Below are 18,434 nucleotides of genomic sequence, written 5' to 3' on the forward strand. Positions count from 1 at the left end.
TGTGCTGATCAAGCTCAAAACAGCAGCAGAAAATAGAATTTAATTGTGCAAAATGCCTTCATATTTTCATCAGACAGATGAATTATTGGAGGGGAGGGTAAAGATCTAAAAGGAACTGAATCTGGTGACTGACTCTTGGAAGTCAAGTCTATTAAAGGTCAGCAGAGGAACAGAATTGATAGTGGACTGTCAATTACTGTCCATCAAACTGCTTTGTGTGTGACACTGGTCAAAAGCCAGTACACATCACAAACCCTGCATCACTAAACTATACAATAGAGTGTCTTTCATAATCATAACTGTTTTTAATGATATATTTTTATTGTGCTGGGCACATACCAAAGTCTTTCTCACATTCAGCCTGCACAAAAATCCCACTCCTGCTGGATCAAAACTATAACGGTCAATTATTTAATTAATGTTTTAATTAATGTTTTATTATTCATTTCAAAGCTGTGAGATTTTACATCTTCAATTCTGAATGAAATATCTGACCTCCCTCAGGTGAGCACCACCTCGCTCACCTACGAGCCAGTCCATCATTCTTTTCCTTTATTCTTTTCTGGATGTCCCCATATTCTTAGTTAAGAAATGAGCTGGGATGAAATATTTATTGAAGAAATGCGGAGGGAGGCATTGGGAAGGGCATCAAATTTTCATGCACTTTAAGGCTGGCTAGATGTCTTTAGAGAATGTGTGTGTGTGTGTTTGTGTGTATTCAACTCATAGTTGGGATTACTCTCTATCCATATTTGGGATCTACCTGTTCTCAGGGGAAAATCATGTGGTACTTTCAGGGCTAAAATAATATTTTGGGACTATGATTTGATTTTGGGGTTAAAGTTGGAATTGCATTTTTATGTATTTTCTCATAACATTTTTAGCTTTTTTGAGTGGCCAGGTGTTACATTTAAGGGTCATTGGACTGATATGAGTAGTTTGCATTCTTCATTTTATGCAGTTTTGTGTATTTCAAAATAAATATTTTGCAGTGTGTGTCACCGTAGGTTGTTTACACTGTTGCCCATGTTGGTTTTCTAAACTAATCTCAGTTGCTCGGTGCTCAGACTTGTTTTGGAAAATTCCGGGCATGTCTGTAATTTCAAATGTGGTTGTCCCAGCAAGTCTCTTGAGAGCAGCAGAAAGACTAGTGTATTCATAGGATTGTATAAGGATTGTCTGCAGGGCAGTGGTTATACGGGGTACCTCATCCCATTGTCGTTCTCATGCTGGGAGTCTGGGATAACAGCTTAAAATGTACAAACCAAAGAAATCTGCTGATTTGTGTGGCTTATTTTCTTTTTCTTGCTTAGCACTTATAACTTAAGCTTATTTTTTATTTAAGAAATTCATTCTGTCACTAGTGCAGAGGTAGGTACAGCACTGCAGCAAACCCGTGGGATTTATCTTGAAAGTGTGGTGCCCTTGACTGCACTCTTCCCCTCCTAGAGATGCTTTGTTAGTGTGAAGAGTCTAGCAGTGTTTCTGGGAAAAGTGAATCACTTGTGACTGATAGATCTCAGCCTGGTTTGACATGGCTGTGTGTTTGTTTGACTATGACTCATGTCTTGATTTATATCTCACAGGATGCTCGCTGCACTTTTGAAAGCTCCAGATATTCCATTATGCTGACTGGAAGGTGTGATTGTAACATGTGATGTTTGTACCCTTTTATATCAGATGTGTACGTAGCCCTGGAGATAGTCTGTGTTAACACTGAGATATTGATTTTGAATGCTGGGTGGGAATATTTCTTTCTTTTATGTCTCTGTTCAGTCTTGACTTCGCTAGATTAATTATACACTGCTCAAAAAAAATTTAAAGGAACATTAAAAAAGACTTCAGATCTTGAGGGGGGGAAAATCATGCTGTACTGATATGGAGTAGGTAATGTGTTGGGAAAAAGGTGCCACGCAGCTTGATGGAAATGAAAATGATCAACCTACAGAGGGCTGAATTCAAAGACACCCCAAAAATCAAAGTGAAGAAATGATGCAGCAGGCTAGTCCATTTTCCCAATATTTCATTGCAGCAACTCAAACTGGTATTCAGTACTTTGTATGGCCCCTATATGCTTGTATGCATGTCTGACAGTGTGGGGACATGCTCCCAATGAGATGACAGATGGTGTCCTGGGGGAATCTCCTCCCAGATCTGGACCAGGGTATCACCGAGCTCCTGGACAGTCCGAGGTGGAACTTGGTGGCATCAGTTGGATCAAAATTTAGGTCAGGTGAGCGTGGGGGTCAGTCAATTATATGAATTCCGTCAACCTCCAGGAACTGCCTGCCTACTCTTACCACATGAGGCCAGGCATTGTCGTACACCAGGAGGAACCCAGGACTCACTGCACCAGCGTAGCGTTTGACAATGGGTCCAATACCTAATGGCAGTTAGGGTGCCGTTGATTAGCCTGTAGAGGTCTGTGAGTCCCTCCATGGATATGATTTGACCATCACTGACCCACCACCAAACCTGTCATGCTGAATTATGTTACAGGCAGCATAACATTCTCCACAGCTTCTCCAGAGCCTTTCATTTCTGTCATGTGCTCCAGGTGAACCTGCTCTCATCCGTGAAACGCAGTGGTGATGGTGGACCTGCCATTTCTGGTATTCTATGGCAAATGCCAATTGGGATCCACGGTGCCAAGCAGCGAGAACAGGGCCCACTAGAAGATGTCGGGCCCTCAGGCCACCCTCATGAAGTCTGTTTCTGATTGTGGCCTGCTGGAGGTCATTTTGTAGCTCTGGCAGTGCTCATTGTGTTGCTCCTTGCACAAAGGAGCAGATACTGGTCCTGCTGATGGGTTAAGGAAACTGCCTGTCTCCTGGAATGTCCTCCATGCTGTTGAGACTGTGCTGGGAGACACAGTAAACCTTCTGGCAATGGCACATATTATTTTGCCATCCTGGAGAAGTTTTGTGCAACCTCTGTAGGGTCCAGATGTTGCTTCATGTTCGCAGTAGTGACACTGACTCCAGCCAAATGCAAAAGTGAAAAAAAAGAGTCAGAAAAGATGAGGAGGGAAAAATGTCAGTGGCTTCCACCTGTAAAATCATTCCTGTTATGGGGGGTTGTCTCATTGTTGCCCCTCTAGTGCACCTGTTGTTAATTTCATTAACAGCAAAGCAGCTGAAACTGATTAACAACCCCCTCTGATACTTAATATTCCAGACATTTAACTGACTTGATGCTATACTCTGATTTAAAAGTGTTCCTTTAATTTTTTGAGCAGTATATTTTATGTTTTAGTGATTTGAAACATTGAAGTGAGCTGAGTTCCAGAAACTCTTATTTTGAAAAATAACTTTACTGAAATGGGTTACATTTCTCTTACTTTAGAATTCACTTTGCAGCTACCACTGTCATCACTAGTATCAGTTCACCAGTTGCACTTGACTGTGCAGTTACACTCTTTTGTTCTTTCTACGCTTGAACTACCCAAGGGTAACCTGACAACCATAAAGTATTAATTTTGATAATAAGCATAAAAAAAAGATTGTTTTTTTTTAATATATATAAAAATTTTGGTCCTGAAAACTCCTTTATATAACAGCAGAATTAAACTGAGAATCAGTCATACCATTTAAACAGACAGGTGGATATATTTTCTTTATAAAACTCCTCTTTGTTGTTTTTTTTTTTTTTGGGTCCGGACTTATTACTCCCTTCCGGTTGTTGTGAGTTGATGTATTTTTTTTCCTTTCGTTCTTGTTTTCAGGGATACGCTGAGGCACAGAGCGTTCAAAAACACTTGAGATCACGTCGCTGACAGTTTTAACTGATGATGTAACTGAGCTGCCTGTAAATTATTCATGTCCTTTATTTACATGTCCTTCACAGACGGGAGGAAGCCACAGAGAGTGAAATTGAACAATTTAGCAATACATATCAAGAATTTATGCAGTTAAGCACCCTGCTGAGCTCTAGAAAGAAAGCGTACAATAGCAGATTCGGCAGCACTCGTCCTTGATACCTGCAGGCATTCTCTAAGCTCTGTGTTCTGTTAGATAGTACTGAGCCAGATGAATGAAACCTGAGTGATCACAGTATAATATCTGGGTGTATAGTGATATGTTGAATGGATTATTGCATAATTATTACAAATCCCTTTCCCATTAGAACCTCTAAGGAAGCATTTCCAGTACAGTAGTAATAACAGCAACAGGAAACAAACGTGATGAAAATCTGAACTTTGTTCTTATCATTTATTCATCAATCCTCTCTTCCACTACTCTCCTTTCTCTTGTTTTAGAGTATAGCACCAACTGCTCACACATGGGCTGTAAGGAACACTGTGCGGTTACTCCAGCAGGGCCTGCTTGTTACTGTAAGACTGGTTATGAGATCAGCTCAGATGGAAAGATGTGCAAAGGTGAGCAACTATAAGCACTGATGGTTTGGTGTCTAATCATCTTGTCATGACAGAAGAACAGACTGTGATTCATCTTTCTGTTGATGTATCTGTATTATACTCCCGTGTGAAGTGACAAACAGCCACTTTGCCAGGATGCCAGTGGATGTGTGCTCATTTTACAGTGATAAACATGTTGTGTACAAAGCTAAGCTAAAGCTTATTCATGTTTTATAGAAGCTAAACTAAGTGCGGGGCGGGGGTGGGGGGGGGTGGGGTGGGGGGCTGAGAATATGGAGCATTTCCTGCAAAAGTCTGTTTTGCAGACTTCCGATTTTGGCAGGTTTTGGAGGACTTACCGGCAGTGATGAGCAACACTTATAAACCCTATTTATACAGTGGTTATTTTTGCAATACGCCTATAAATAAATAATCACACCTGTAAGAATTAGAAGCCAGTGGGGGGAGAAAAACAAATGAGACACATTTGCCAGTTTAAGCCAACTGAAAGTAAATATATTAATCAGCTTTTTTATTTATTTATTTTTTTGCTTTCATGTTGTCCTCTGTTTGTCCTCCCATTTCTGAGCTGAAACTTGTTATTTGGTGCATTTACTGACTAATAAGACCATCTGCGGTTTCTTGGATTCAGACTTTAATGAGTGCAGCTTGTATGGGACCTGCAGTCAGACCTGTACTAACACCGAAGGCTCCTACACCTGTTCCTGTGTGGAGGGCTACTTGTCTCAGCCAGACAACCGCTCCTGCAAGGCCAAGAATGGTGAGCGTAATCAGACAGCACCAGCACTGAGTGTGCATCAGGTTGTCTGAGAGTGTATGGATTATCTCTTCATGTTCCTTCTGTTTACTCTTAGTTATGTCCGTCTCATTTCCCAGTGCCAGTAGACCGTCTGCCTGTCCTGTTGATTGCCAATTCGCAGAACATCCAAGCCACGTCTCTAAGCGGCACCACAGTCCACAGTCTGCTGTCTACCAGCACCAAACAAACCACCGCCATGGACTTCCTTTATGCCGAGGAAAAGGTTTGCTGGATCCATGTAGGAGACTCCCCCTCATCCACAAATCTCAAATGTGCCTTGATCCCCAACCTGAAGAGCTTCACGGAAGAGAGAATCATCAATATCTCCTTCAGCTTACATCGTAAGTACAGCACAGCAGTACAGCTTCGCCCTTTAATGTTTACAAATTGCACTTCAAATGCTTTTAAAAGTTTTCACTGAGCCGCAGAAGTCGCTCACACAAAACCCGGCACAGTATTATCTGCATAGGCCAGAGCGCGCACCAGAATGCAATAGTCTAGTTCACCACAGTTTAGTTATCAGAGAGAAACTCACACTTTAATAAGGCAGTGTATTGTTTACGTGTTTGTATTGTAATTTCATTTCTGACAGCAATTTAACGTGGAAGGTTTTGCTGCTGCTGTAATTAGCTCAGTAAGGCACCTGTGGCTACATAGCAATATGCCAAACCACTCGGGATCTTTTAAGCTTTGGCTCTTCAGTTTTCTTCCGTAGGCCTTTGGCACAGTCAAAAACACAGGCCTGCACTGCACTCCAGAAAAGTTAATTAGACATTTTCTCTTGCTTCATATCAAAAGGAGGAGAAATATTTCTGCATTTTTGCTTCACATAGAAAAGAGCTTCCATTATACAGCAGGTCTGATTTACAATGAATTATTGATGTAATGCATACATTAGATGTGATGCAAGAAATGTGACGCAGCAGGCATCCAATACGACTTAAGGGATTTACTATTCCTGCAGCCAGGTGGCCCGTGCTATCTGGAAGTGATTTGGATTCAGATGTTTATCTGTGTGACTGTCGTCAAACGTATCAAAGTCTGACATCAGTCACCCTGTGCTTTTGTCCTTCTGTGGTCCTTGATGCTTATCAGATAGACAAATAAGTGTGGGGTCATTTTAACCGATTAGCAAGGTCCCACCAAAGCCATCCAAGAGGCAGCCACAACCTAGTGTACTCCTAGGGATAGTCCCAAGCCCAGATGAATGGGAAAGGTTTACAAAATCAAAATGCAAATCATTGCTAAGATTTCCATACCGGATCAGTTTAGGCCCGGGTTAACAACGGCTGCCTCCGGTGCTGTTGGCCAGCAGGGTGCCGGTGGAAACCGTGCTACTGTTGGCCGAAAACAAAGAGGAGAGGGGGGAGGCATGTTCGGAGGCAGCGTGAGAGAAGGAAAGCCAGGAGAGTGGAGGTGACAGCAGGGACTTTGACTGCTAAAGGGAGAGATAGATGATGATGATGATGATGATTATGGAGAGAAGGAAGATATATACATTAAAATTCATAGATGTAGTGAGAGAGGACATGCAGAGGGGAGGGTTGGTGTGAAAGAAGAGGATGCTAGAGAGAGGGTGAGATGGAGGCAGATTTCCTGGAAGAAGCTCAAAAGAAGAAAAACAAGTTTTCCCACCAATTAATGTTTTATTTCCTTATTTTAAAGGTTAAGGCTCTTTAAAGAACATGAAAGTATGTGGTAAATACGTTTCACTTTTAAAAGAAAAAAAAAAGAGGAAAAAATTACCCTAAATTTAGCCAAAAGCTGAGCTAAGATTCTCTGTCCTCTGTGCACAGCCTGTGAGTCAAAGATATTATGGCAACACATTAGAAGCAGCTGTATTTTTCCATGGCTTAAGTTTCCTTCCTGAAAACAGCGCAGAGTCCTCACTTGTGTAAAAATGAAACTAAGCGACAGACCACTGAGCTCTGAGGAGAGTGGCTGAATGCAGACATGTGTGCTTGCATGTTCCAAAGTGTAGACAACCTGTAGGTCAAACATTCACACCCACATCCCGCTTCCCCTCCTTTCCCCTTTATCACTCCTTTGCTTCAAGCTCTGTGTTCCCAGTCATGCCGTTGCCTGGTTTTGGACAGCTTGTCTTCTATGAGTCAGAAGAAAACGGAGCCGCAAAAACAACAATCTCATCTTCACAAAGCCAACGCTGACGCCACATTACGACATCTTTCGGGAAGTTGTATGACAGGTGGTTTATAATCATTCGTAGCTGCGAACATTAATCCGGAATCAAAACAACACCGAATTTCTCGCTCACGTAACCATCGTGTTTATTTTCTACCCTGCCTGCTTCTCCCCACAGTCTCTTAACTTCACTACAAAAGAAAACTAAAATGAAGGCCAAGCTATTTTGTGAGTGCAGTGGGGAAAAAAAAAATCAAAGGAAAATGCAACACCTATAATTGTTGGGAGAAGTGTTCATGCCATGAAGCGAACAGAGCTATAGCTCTGTGAAAGAATGAGGAGCAATACTGAAGAACTGGCTGGCAGAGATTTTGGGGAGGGGGGGGGGCTTTTGATGAGCTTAGCAAGCAGACCTCTGGATATTGGTTCTGATGAAAACTGGAGGGGATCTGACACACTAAGTAGCTCCTTACAGCAGCAAGGAAATGAGTTTTAAAATTCAACAGAAGCAAGATAATGTGCTCACGAAGGTCACGACAAAATCAGATCGGTTTATTGGAAAACGGGGAACGCCCTCAGTCCGCTGACTGAATTTAAGCGGAAAATGAGAAAGAGGGTGCACATTAAATACAGTCTTCCTGTTTGAACTTTCAGGTGCTTTTGCTTTATTTTTTATTTCTGTATAAGAAATAACCATACAGAATTATGCAGCACAGTTTTCTTCTTCTTCTTTTCCTCCAGTCTCATCTGCTTGGTGTGCAACCACGACATTCCTTTTCCATGTGACTAAAGAATGCATTAACATGACAGAAATGACTTGCTCAGCGCGGAGCATCATAGAAAATATAAAAGTCGAATAATGACAAGCAGGCAGCTCTGTTTTCCACACGCACACACACACACACACACAATGTGGTGCAGCTGTCTTTTGGAATATGTTAGTTGTAAACCAGATGATGCTAGAAAAGCTTCGAGCGGGAAAAATGGGGGATTTTTATCATCACTCTCAGTAAAAAAAGATAAAGCCTGATCCATTTCTCTGTGTCTTTTCGCTAGTGCCACATTTGTCATGAGCTCATTACGGCGCATCAATGCATCATAACGCCCATCTCAAAATTACAGAAAGTGCCACATCATTACAGAGTTTGCCTTCAAGGATACAATGTTTGTGTGTAGTAATAATAATAATTACGATCAAAGTAATTCAAAAACAAGAATTATCACAGTTGCTATAATTGTGCAGCTGTAACCAGAACCTTACAACCGACTTGCCAATTTAAGGACCAGAAGCATTTTTTTTTTTTTTTTTCAGCTGGGCTCCTCACGCCTGTCCTCCACGCAGATGCACACCCACACACACTGCGGTGGTTGTTTGTAGACACAGACACATGTGTGCACACACCCACGTACCGACAAAATGGAGCGCTGGCTGCGCTGAAGAGCAAGGACAAGGATGTGCATGACAGACGATGCAGGATTAGAGATGTATTGCTGTAAATGTGGAAGCAATCGAAGGGCGCTGCTTTTTCTTGCATCCGTGTCGCCATATTACTGTTTCTGTGTCCGTGTGTACGATGGGGGTTGGAAAAGAGCTGCTGTTTGAAGGCATTTTTTTGTTGCTAATGAGACAAATTCAATTTGCTGAATTAAAGCGGTCATATCTGAGGCGTAAACTGGATGGTGCTACAAAATATGGAAAGAAGCACAGATCTTTATATTATAATGGTCTTTTTTGAATTTTATGGCTGCGTACTTTGAGCAGTGTAAAGAACGTACAGTATAAATGGGCAAGAGATTTTTTTGTCATCTGTTGCAGATGATAATTTGCCCAGCAGAGTTGATCTTTTGGGCAGGCTGGTAGTGTGTGAGTTTAACAGAATAGAAGGAGCAGATTCATACTCAGAGTTAACACAGAAGGAGCCAGCAGGGACCAGTAACAGGGGTGACCACAGGAAATGATGCACATGTGGTCAAAATGACTCATGACCTCAGTATCTCAGAGATGAGATGTCCAGATGTGTCTCCACCCACTTACACTGTCATGCTCTTGCTTTAGTCACATTGCCCTGTATTTCTTTTTTTTTTTTTTTGGCTTATTGTCATTTTGTACTAACAAATTTGATGAAACATACAAATATAATCAGGCAAACCTTTGGAAACTTTTTTATAATCGGACAGAACAAGTCTGTAGCCACAATGCAGCATGTTAAAAACATGGTAAAATGTGTTAATTTACACACAAAGCACAAACCCAAAGCATGTAACATATATGCATATTGACATATTGATAATGATACTACTTCAAAAATACAATCTGACTCCAGTTTAGCTCACCTGGTTGAGCAGCAACTTTATGCTGCAAGGCTCAATGCAGCTGCATGTCGTCCCCCACTTTCCCATCCTAAAAAAAATCTTCAGTGTCCAATCAAATAAAGGTGAAAATGTCCCAAGAAAATCATGGTTTTCTTTTCCATAAATTTCTGTTCACTAAATAAAGCCTTATTTGATGTACTAAATATAAAAATAGAATTATCAAATGCATCTTTAACATTTTTTAACTGTCGGTTAAGTGAAGTATGTTCTTAATAAGCTGTGTTTCTCCTGCACCATTTATTCTAAGCTGCGGTGCTTCTACCTTCTTCAGGAAGCAGCCATCTTTTTAATGACTAGGCCAAAACACTCAGCATGCCAAGAAAACTTTATTGTGAGCAAAGTGTTGACAAAACGGAATGCCAGCATAACAAAACAAAACACTGACAGAAGAGCAAGCAAAAAAAACCAAACCCACAAAAACTAACTAGACTGACAAAGCCCAACTAAGACTGAAGCAGAAATCAGAGAGAAACTGAGAACATGAGCTAGAAAAAGAGGTGGGTGAACAACCGGCTGATAGACAAAAGGGTGGATGGGACTGTATAATGAGTATTGATTAGGGATTAAACACAGGAGGGGAACACAGGTGAGGATAATCAGGCAGGGAGGGAGGAAGCAAACCCCAGAGTAAGGAACAAGAGAAAGCTCATTGTCAAAGTAAAAGAAAATAAACAACCAGCTAATAACTGAAACAAGGGGTACACTCCTATCTCCTTTACCTAACCACTTGTCCTACATGCTTTTCCTTGACCCCATGACCTTTTCCATCGCGGTCAAGGAAAGTCGTGTAGAAGAAGAGATAAAGAGAGTTTGCAGAGAATCTGACTGCGCTTACAGTTGACTCTTTAACAACATGACGCAGGACAGTCGTCTGACTACTGAAGCGCTCCTCTGCTTAAATCTTTGCTCCACCTGAGTGTCAAACCACAGGACAACACACACGGTCTCCAGCAATTTCCAACAGGAAAATGATCCCTTCTATCAAAGACATATTGACCCTATAGCTGCCTCTCATTTAGAGACACTTATGGAAGACCCGTGCTTACACTGTATTAATTTGGTTAGTACATTGCTCGCTCCCTCATCGGGTCTGATGGTTTTGAGATGTTAATTTGAGCTGCTCTTGGCAGAAGATTATTGAAATGAACTGTATGTAAATTAGCCCACTATTAGCAGATCACCCTGTGATTGCAGCATCACGCTAATTTGCCCCCTCAGTAAATCTGCCCTGTTGCCAATAAAATAAAATTAATCTCATTTTCTCCTTTCCAAATCCTTGTTTAGGATTTTTGTGACCGAAGTAAAATGCCCTGTATCCATCACTTATCCCGGCTGATTCGAAGTAAAAATTAATTCATGATACTCCTAAAGGCTACAATACAACAATGGGCATTAATAATGCAAACTGAATGATACATTACTTTAAACAGACTTTGATCAATTAATATAGCTTATAATCGTGCTTTACGGAGCTTAGAGAAATCTACGTCCTTAATGCAAGGCAACAGGAAGCTGGTTTTATTGTAGCAGTGTGATGCTCAGAGTTCAGCTGTGTGTTTAACAGCCTGGTCAAAATTCAAAATATATCAGCAGGTTATGGCATGAAATGGAAAATGCATTTATAATTAACTATTACGTGATCTGCGCCACTTTGTTAATTATGCATGAACGGCAGGATGGTGCATTGCTATGAGTGATGGTACGGCTGGTTCAGTGTATTCTCTGCTAAAGGAGGGAATAAAGGAAGCACTGAAGCCCCTCTCCGTAGTATTTGGAGAATCTGAACAGCTCTTGTTATGGTTCCCACACAGATACTTCCAGGTTGCCTCTCTCAGTTTGGAACCTTTCTAAGCAAAACAGAGTATTTGAACATTCCCAACGAGACGTTGCAACATGAAAAACAAATACCAAACATATTTCATATTTCATGGGCGAACACAGATAGATGAGACAGAGGGAAGAACGGGCAGAGAAACAGTGAGGGAACAAAGCAAACAAATAAGCAACAGCATTACGAGAATGATCGTACATCCAAACAGGAAGCCAAACCTCAACCTGCCAAACGTACGAATCCACAAATCCACAGTAAGCAAATACCCACATTTAAATATATTAACTATGAATTCAAAAGTCAAAACACCACAAAAACCCTGGGACCACGATACCAGGGGCATGCAGTTAACATGAAATGTACAAACATGATGTGCAGTATCTACTTTCACGAGCAAACAGAGGTACAAGATCATGGAGCAAGCTTTTTGGTACGTATAAGTACTGAGAGCTCTCCCTGCTGGAAACCCAGAAATCAAACAGAGATAGATTTACAGTCACTAAAAAGTAGTCTTTGATGCTCTGATGCCTTATGCTATGCACAGGATGGCTGATCCCAGAGCTGCCAGTAAGCCCCCCCCCCATCTCAGCTTGTACTTTAAGAGCCAAAGTACCTGCTACCCTTGCACAACCAGCTACAGTGTGCTGCTTAGGACAGACACTGGCCTGAAATCTCCTTAAGAGGTCATGTGCTGTTAAAAGGCAAGCCAGTCAGCACATTTTTAAGTCTTCTTTCCATTCAACACTTGGTCGGCTTTTAGTTGCCTTCTCTCCCTTTCTGCTCCTTTAACCGCCTCACACATTTTAGTCTGCACACTCCCCCCCCCAAGTCATCCTTTTTTTTTGTTGTTTTTTTAAAAATACATTCACATTTGTGTGTGAACCACATTTAGTGTTTTTTCCTCCCATCCCTGTGTGACACCAACAGTGGGTTGTTTCAGGGATTGGTGTTAAACCTGCAGTCAAACATTTGAAATTGACATTTCAGAGGTGCCCGAGCCATATCTGCTACATTAAAAGTGATTACACTGATGTAAGTACACAAGCGTCCCCTTCTTTTAGCAGTGTAGTACAACGCTGGAACCCTGTGGAGATGTACGTCTCTCACTTCCACTCCTACATGCACAATTACTGGAGTGAAACTTTGTCGAGCTCCTAGAAATAGAGTTTAAACGCATTACCTAGTCATGCACTTGTTTTCCTTAGACCAACAGGGAGCAGACTACGAACAAGAAAACATGAAGAAAATAAGTTGTTTAGAGAAAGGAAGGGTAAATGAATAAGGCAGCTGTTTCTGTTTTTTCAATTATACTGTGTTGCTTTTTTTTTTTTTTATAGCATAGTTTCAGACAGACAGAGCTGCAGTTAATGAATCCAGACTGTTTTCCCACCTCTGGGGAACAGACAAAGGGGAGGGATAGGGGATGATGTATGGAGGAGAAGAGTGGGGAGAATGGGAGGAGACAGAAAAGTCTGTGGCTTTGCTGGAGCCATTTGTGCTCAGCAGAAGGGTAGGAAAACTGAGACTTTTTTTTTTTTCAGCATTTTCAGTAATCTTGCACAATCTCCTCTTTTCTCCCTCAGTTGTTTATCCAGCGCTTAATTAGGGAATCAGTGTTGTGAGGCAGCTGCAAGCATTTAAACAGAGAACTCTGTGTTAAAAAATTAAGAGCACCTTTGGGGCTACGGCCGCTGATTCCATAAACCTCAGAAATGCTGCTGCACAATGGCCAAGTTTCCCTAATGGAAATCAGATCTCTCACACTCCTTTCTTCTCTCACTTCTTTTTCTCACTTTGTCCTTCTCTTTTCTCTCGGCTGCTGCATTTTTCTTTTATCCCTTTTCCACTTTTATTCAGACCCAAAATATTTGAAGGTGGTCCGTTTCCCTTCCTTTGCTATTTAGGCTCTTCAGAAAAATGTCATTTTTTCCTAAAATCAAGAAGGCTTCTCTGGAATTATAGTCAGATTTATGTTTTTCATTGCTGGTAAATTTTCACAATGCGCACTTTTACTGTATTCTCATACTAAGGAATTTGCTTCATCATTTCCCGAGCCCAAGCTTTTTTTTTTCTGGTTGAAGAAACTGATCCTCAGATTTCCCTAAAGTCAGCACGGTGACCTGAGCCCTCTGGTAAACATACTGCCTTGTTAGGCTACCATCCTCAGCCCCGAGCTCCGCATGACCAAGAACCCCTACGGAATGACTTTAGCCCTGCATGTGAAGTGTTTGTGTGGAGTGTGTCAGGATAGGTCTGTGGAGAGCTGAGCACATAGCAGCTGTGAAAATACAGGTCTTGTGATTTGTGAAGCCCTCCTCACCAACATTTCTCCTACTTTCTCTCTCCCAATATTAATATTTACAGGTACTTCTGCCAGTGCTGGATGAAGTGCTCAGATCCTTTACATAATAAAAGTAGCCTGTATATAAAAGAAGATAAATACGATAATGTGCAAAAGTCTCGAGTTGCCACTCATTTCTTTATACTTTGCTTCCAAGGAGCCAAATTTTCTTATAATTTTAAAGTGGTCTTGAGCAATAGTTCTCTAGTCTTTCTGAAGTTTTTCTTCAGACATCGGCTGCTTTTTCACTCATTTTCTGTCGAGTCCTTGTACCTGACCATTTTCAGAGGAAGGTTCCTATTTTTTGTCTGTTAAACTACTTAACACTGACCTATGAATCATTCAAGTATAAAAAAGGCATCTATCTCAAGGCATGAACCAGTGTTGTGTCAGTCAACTTAACAAAGAACCGATTTTTAATTGTATTTTTTGGCACTCTTTTACTAGCAGCCTATCACAAAACACATAATTTGTTCCTATTTCTTTAGTTGACTCTATGAAAAATCCCAAAGGCAACAGCCTGAAGGCATATAATAACATTTTTGCACCAAGAAGGTGATTCCTAAAGAACTGTTAGCTGAAAACTTGGCATATCTGGACATGGTGTGCAGTGTGTCTGAGTAAACTGGAGAAGTAGAGGACAAAAGAAAAAAAACTATCTGTAGCATATGAACAGTATCTGAAAGTTATGTCCTTAAGAAATGGGAAAAAAATCTAGCAAGACCTGACACAGGAGACGCAACTAGTTGATCTATTTACTGTTCATTGAAACCTCATCAGAAATGGTCTCAGTGGAAGGGAAACTGTCAAGAAGCCATTCTTAAGGAAGGGGCACAAGGAGAAAAGGCTGAGGCATGCCAAATTACACAAGAACTGGACTGAAAATTAGTGGCAAAAGCTCTTATGGAGTGATGAATCCAAATTTGACATTTTTGGTTGGAATAATTATCAGTATGTCTGAATGTCGAGAGAGGTACAACAGTGAGTCTCTACAGCCATTTGTAAAATACAGTAGAGATTCTGTCATATCATTTAGGTCAGTAATATTGGAGAGCTTGTCAAAACTGATGGAATTATCAATGCAATAAAGTACCATCAGATTTTGATCCATCATGCAATACAGTCTGGAAAGCACTTGATTGGCATGACAACGATCCCAAAAACACTGTCAATGCAGTAAAAGCGTACCCGACTAGAAAAACAGGCAATGGAACGCTATCAGTAATGGATTGGTCTCCCCAGTGGGATCATCTTGACAAAGGACAGAACAAAAGGCAGCCAACATCCAAAGAAGAGCTTTGAATGTCCTTCCAGAAGCCTGGAGAACTATTCCTGAAGACTACTCAGACACCCTCCCCACCCCCAAACAAAACAAACCAAAAAAAAACCCCCAAAAAACCAAGAAATCTGCCTAAGGGTGTGTTGAAGAATAAAGGTGGCCGTACCAAAAACTGACTTTCAAGCTTGTTAGAATTGTACAAACTCTGTTTTTGCCTTAAATACTGAATTTACATGTATGCTTGCACATGTTTCAACAAGTCACTGCACATATTTCCCATTTCTTAGAAAAATATAAATAAATGACTGGTGGCCCAAGACTATTGCTCTGGTTTTTGAAGTCCCTTTTTGAAGCCCTGATTTGAGCATTTTGGCTGTTATGTTGGTTTTGAAGACTGAAGGTTTGAATGCCACATTGTTAGCTAACCTAGCGTCCCAGTTAGCTAATATTGTTAGCTTTTTTTTGGTTTTGTTTCTTTGTCTATATATTTGTCAGTATTGTTATGTTATATTAGACAGACATTTTTTTTTCTTTTTCTTTAATAGATTTTTATGTCTGTAAACCCTTTTAAACCTCAGTTAGCAAACTGCTTCCCCAGACACAGATAACTGCTAATTAGTAACATACAGATAAAATACTGTAATTTCGTTCACCAAAAATGGAGCACATACTTTGCAGATTGGCTGTTAGTACAATTACCCACACAGCAAGCCTTATCATTTGTCACGTAATTACATCAAGGCACCAACGCAAACAGAGAGGTCCAGGTCAGTGTGGAGGTGAAACCTAGCAGTGAGCGAGTGGCCATTTCTGGCCTGTCGCTAAGGCTTCCTGCTGACAGTCTAAATAGCTAACTAATGAAAAAAGCACCCCTGTACAGTTGTGATAAAGGTTGAAATCAGAAAGAGAAACCAGCACCATGACAAAGCAAAGAAAAATAATGCTAGAACATTGCAGAAATGTGTAATGCAATCTGGTGCCGGTGATGTCATTTGCAGTAATGACTGGGGAGTTAAGATGTAGAACTGAGGTTCTGGCTGCAGTCTGCACCAAATGTGAGTGCACACACCCTTTACTTCCAGTATGACCTGTCACTGTAAGCTTGCCATGAATCAAATAAAAACACAATAAAAATTAAACACATTGGGTGATGAGAAGGACTTTGGTATAAACAAAGCAAACAAAAAAAAACAATTAAGTCTACTTACTTAATTTAGCCCATATCTGTGAACAAGGAAGGGGACTAATAATGTTTAATACCTTTATATAATATATGCTCTGTTATAAGCAGTGTATTAAGAGTTTAAAAAAGTAACAGTACTCACAAAAAGATTGCTTTCATGTTATAGTATATTACCTTATATGATTGGATTATTACTGACACATTCGCTTAAAATGATGTGTTTATGGTCTGAGCTGATTTGAACTTTTTCTAACCTGCCAGGCAAATAAATGTATTACAGTTAAAAAAAAATAAAATATATATATATATATATATATATATATATATATATATATATATATATATATATATATATATATGTATGTATATATATATATATATGTATATATGTATGTATATATATATATATGTATATATATATATATATGTATATATATATATATATATATATATATATATATATATATATATATATATATATATATATATATATATATATATATATATATATATATATATATATATATATATATATATATATAAAGTATTAAAGATACATAGTATAAAGAACTTATGTGTAATACTCCTGCACTTGTATTTCACCTATGTACAGTGCTTAAATTGGTACCATAAAATGATCATTCAAGGCTTTAAATATCCTCTCATCTCCTTTCATCTTTAACAAAAGCTTTCTTTCTCTGAATGTTGGCTCTGACTCAGTGTGGCTGAGCTAGTGTTTGATGAAAAGGAAGAGGAGGGAAGACGGGCTCTGTTAATGTAACGTTTCTTTTTAACTCCATTTTCCCCCTGCTCAGGCGCCTCCCCTCTTCACCACATTCAGCACAGTTTTGACAGGGAAGGGGCATTACAGTCGTTATGTTGGTCTTATGTCGAACTTCAGTAGGCTTTTAAACGTTCCATAAACTTTGCGTGTGGTGCCACGTGCACACGCCTATGTGTTTGATTTTCTTCTGCGGGTGGGGAGCGGAGCCTCGGGAAAATAAACCCAGTGAAAACTACATATCATCTCTTAGGTAGCAGTATGACAACATCACACTTCCTGGAGCAACAAACAGGTTCTCTCATATTTTGTCTGACAGGCACAGTACTTAGACACTGGCTAATTGGCGTTAGCTGTCAACTTGTTTGTCAGTCAAGGAAAAAACGATCCAGATGCGAACCTGAAAACCTGGACTGAGAGAGTCCAGTGAGAGTGCAGTGCTGCAGACGAGTCAAACCTCTTACCCACCTCCAAATAAATAAATAAAAACAGCATCATCTCACGCTACAAGTTCCATACCAGTCAATGAATCATTATAAGTATAAATACAGTTTTTGCTTCACCTTTGCACCTTCTGTGTCCCGTCTAATCTCCCCCCTTCTGACTTTTCTGTCCAGATGTGGAGCAGATGGCTATTGACTGGCTAACTGGAAACTTCTACTTTGTGGATGACGTGGACGATAGGATCTTCGTGTGTGACAAGGACGGGCAGACATGTGTTACCCTCCTGGACCAGGAGCTGTACAACCCCAAAGGCATCGCTCTGGACCCCACCATGGGGTGAGTGTGATGTCTTTCTTAAAGTGGAGAGGGAACCACGTCACACGAACTTTGTCCGGTGACTGCGACTGGTCTCGTGTCATCCATCGCTGTTAGTCACCTTTAAAATATGTGGGTATGGAGGGGGGAAAAAAAAGGATAAATGGATGTTTGGAAGCTGGAGTAATTGAGCGCAGATGCTGGTGGTACGCTGACTGTATAGGTTTCGAGAGTAAAAGCATGTTTTTGTTTCAGCCCTTTTGTTTATGACCAAACTTTCCAGCTGAATTCCTGAAAGTGTGTCTATATCTGTGGTGCGTGCGCATGTGAGTATATGTGAGTCAGAGAGGTTCTGCTTTGCAGACATAACTGCACAAATGCAAGAATATGTGTTCGTGTTCACACATTTGCTTGTAGCATCGTTTTCCTCCCACATAGCTTTCTCGGCTGTAATTTGTCCTCCCCAGAACAACATCAGGTAGAACTACTGGAGCTGCTTTGTGTGTGTGTGTGTGTGTGTGTGTGTGTGTGTGTGTGTGTGTGTGTGTGTGTGTGTGTGTGTGTGTGT

The 18,434-nt window shown here is 40.5% G+C and overlaps 1 protein-coding gene across 1 annotated transcript in view; it reads left to right on the forward strand.

Moving 5' to 3' along the window:
* The window catches only part of LOC115780427 (low-density lipoprotein receptor-related protein 1-like), a 103,688-nt gene that overhangs the window by 36,721 nt on the left and 48,533 nt on the right, over positions 1-18,434 (forward strand). The window contains 4 exon segments of the mRNA XM_030729616.1: positions 4,259-4,378; positions 5,010-5,138; positions 5,255-5,518; positions 17,725-17,887. Of these exon segments, the coding sequence (XP_030585476.1) occupies positions 4,259-4,378; positions 5,010-5,138; positions 5,255-5,518; positions 17,725-17,887 (676 nt within the window).

This window comes from Archocentrus centrarchus, chromosome 5 (genome assembly GCF_007364275.1).
Source record: "Archocentrus centrarchus isolate MPI-CPG fArcCen1 chromosome 5, fArcCen1, whole genome shotgun sequence".
Taxonomy (NCBI): Eukaryota; Metazoa; Chordata; class Actinopteri; order Cichliformes; family Cichlidae; genus Archocentrus; species Archocentrus centrarchus.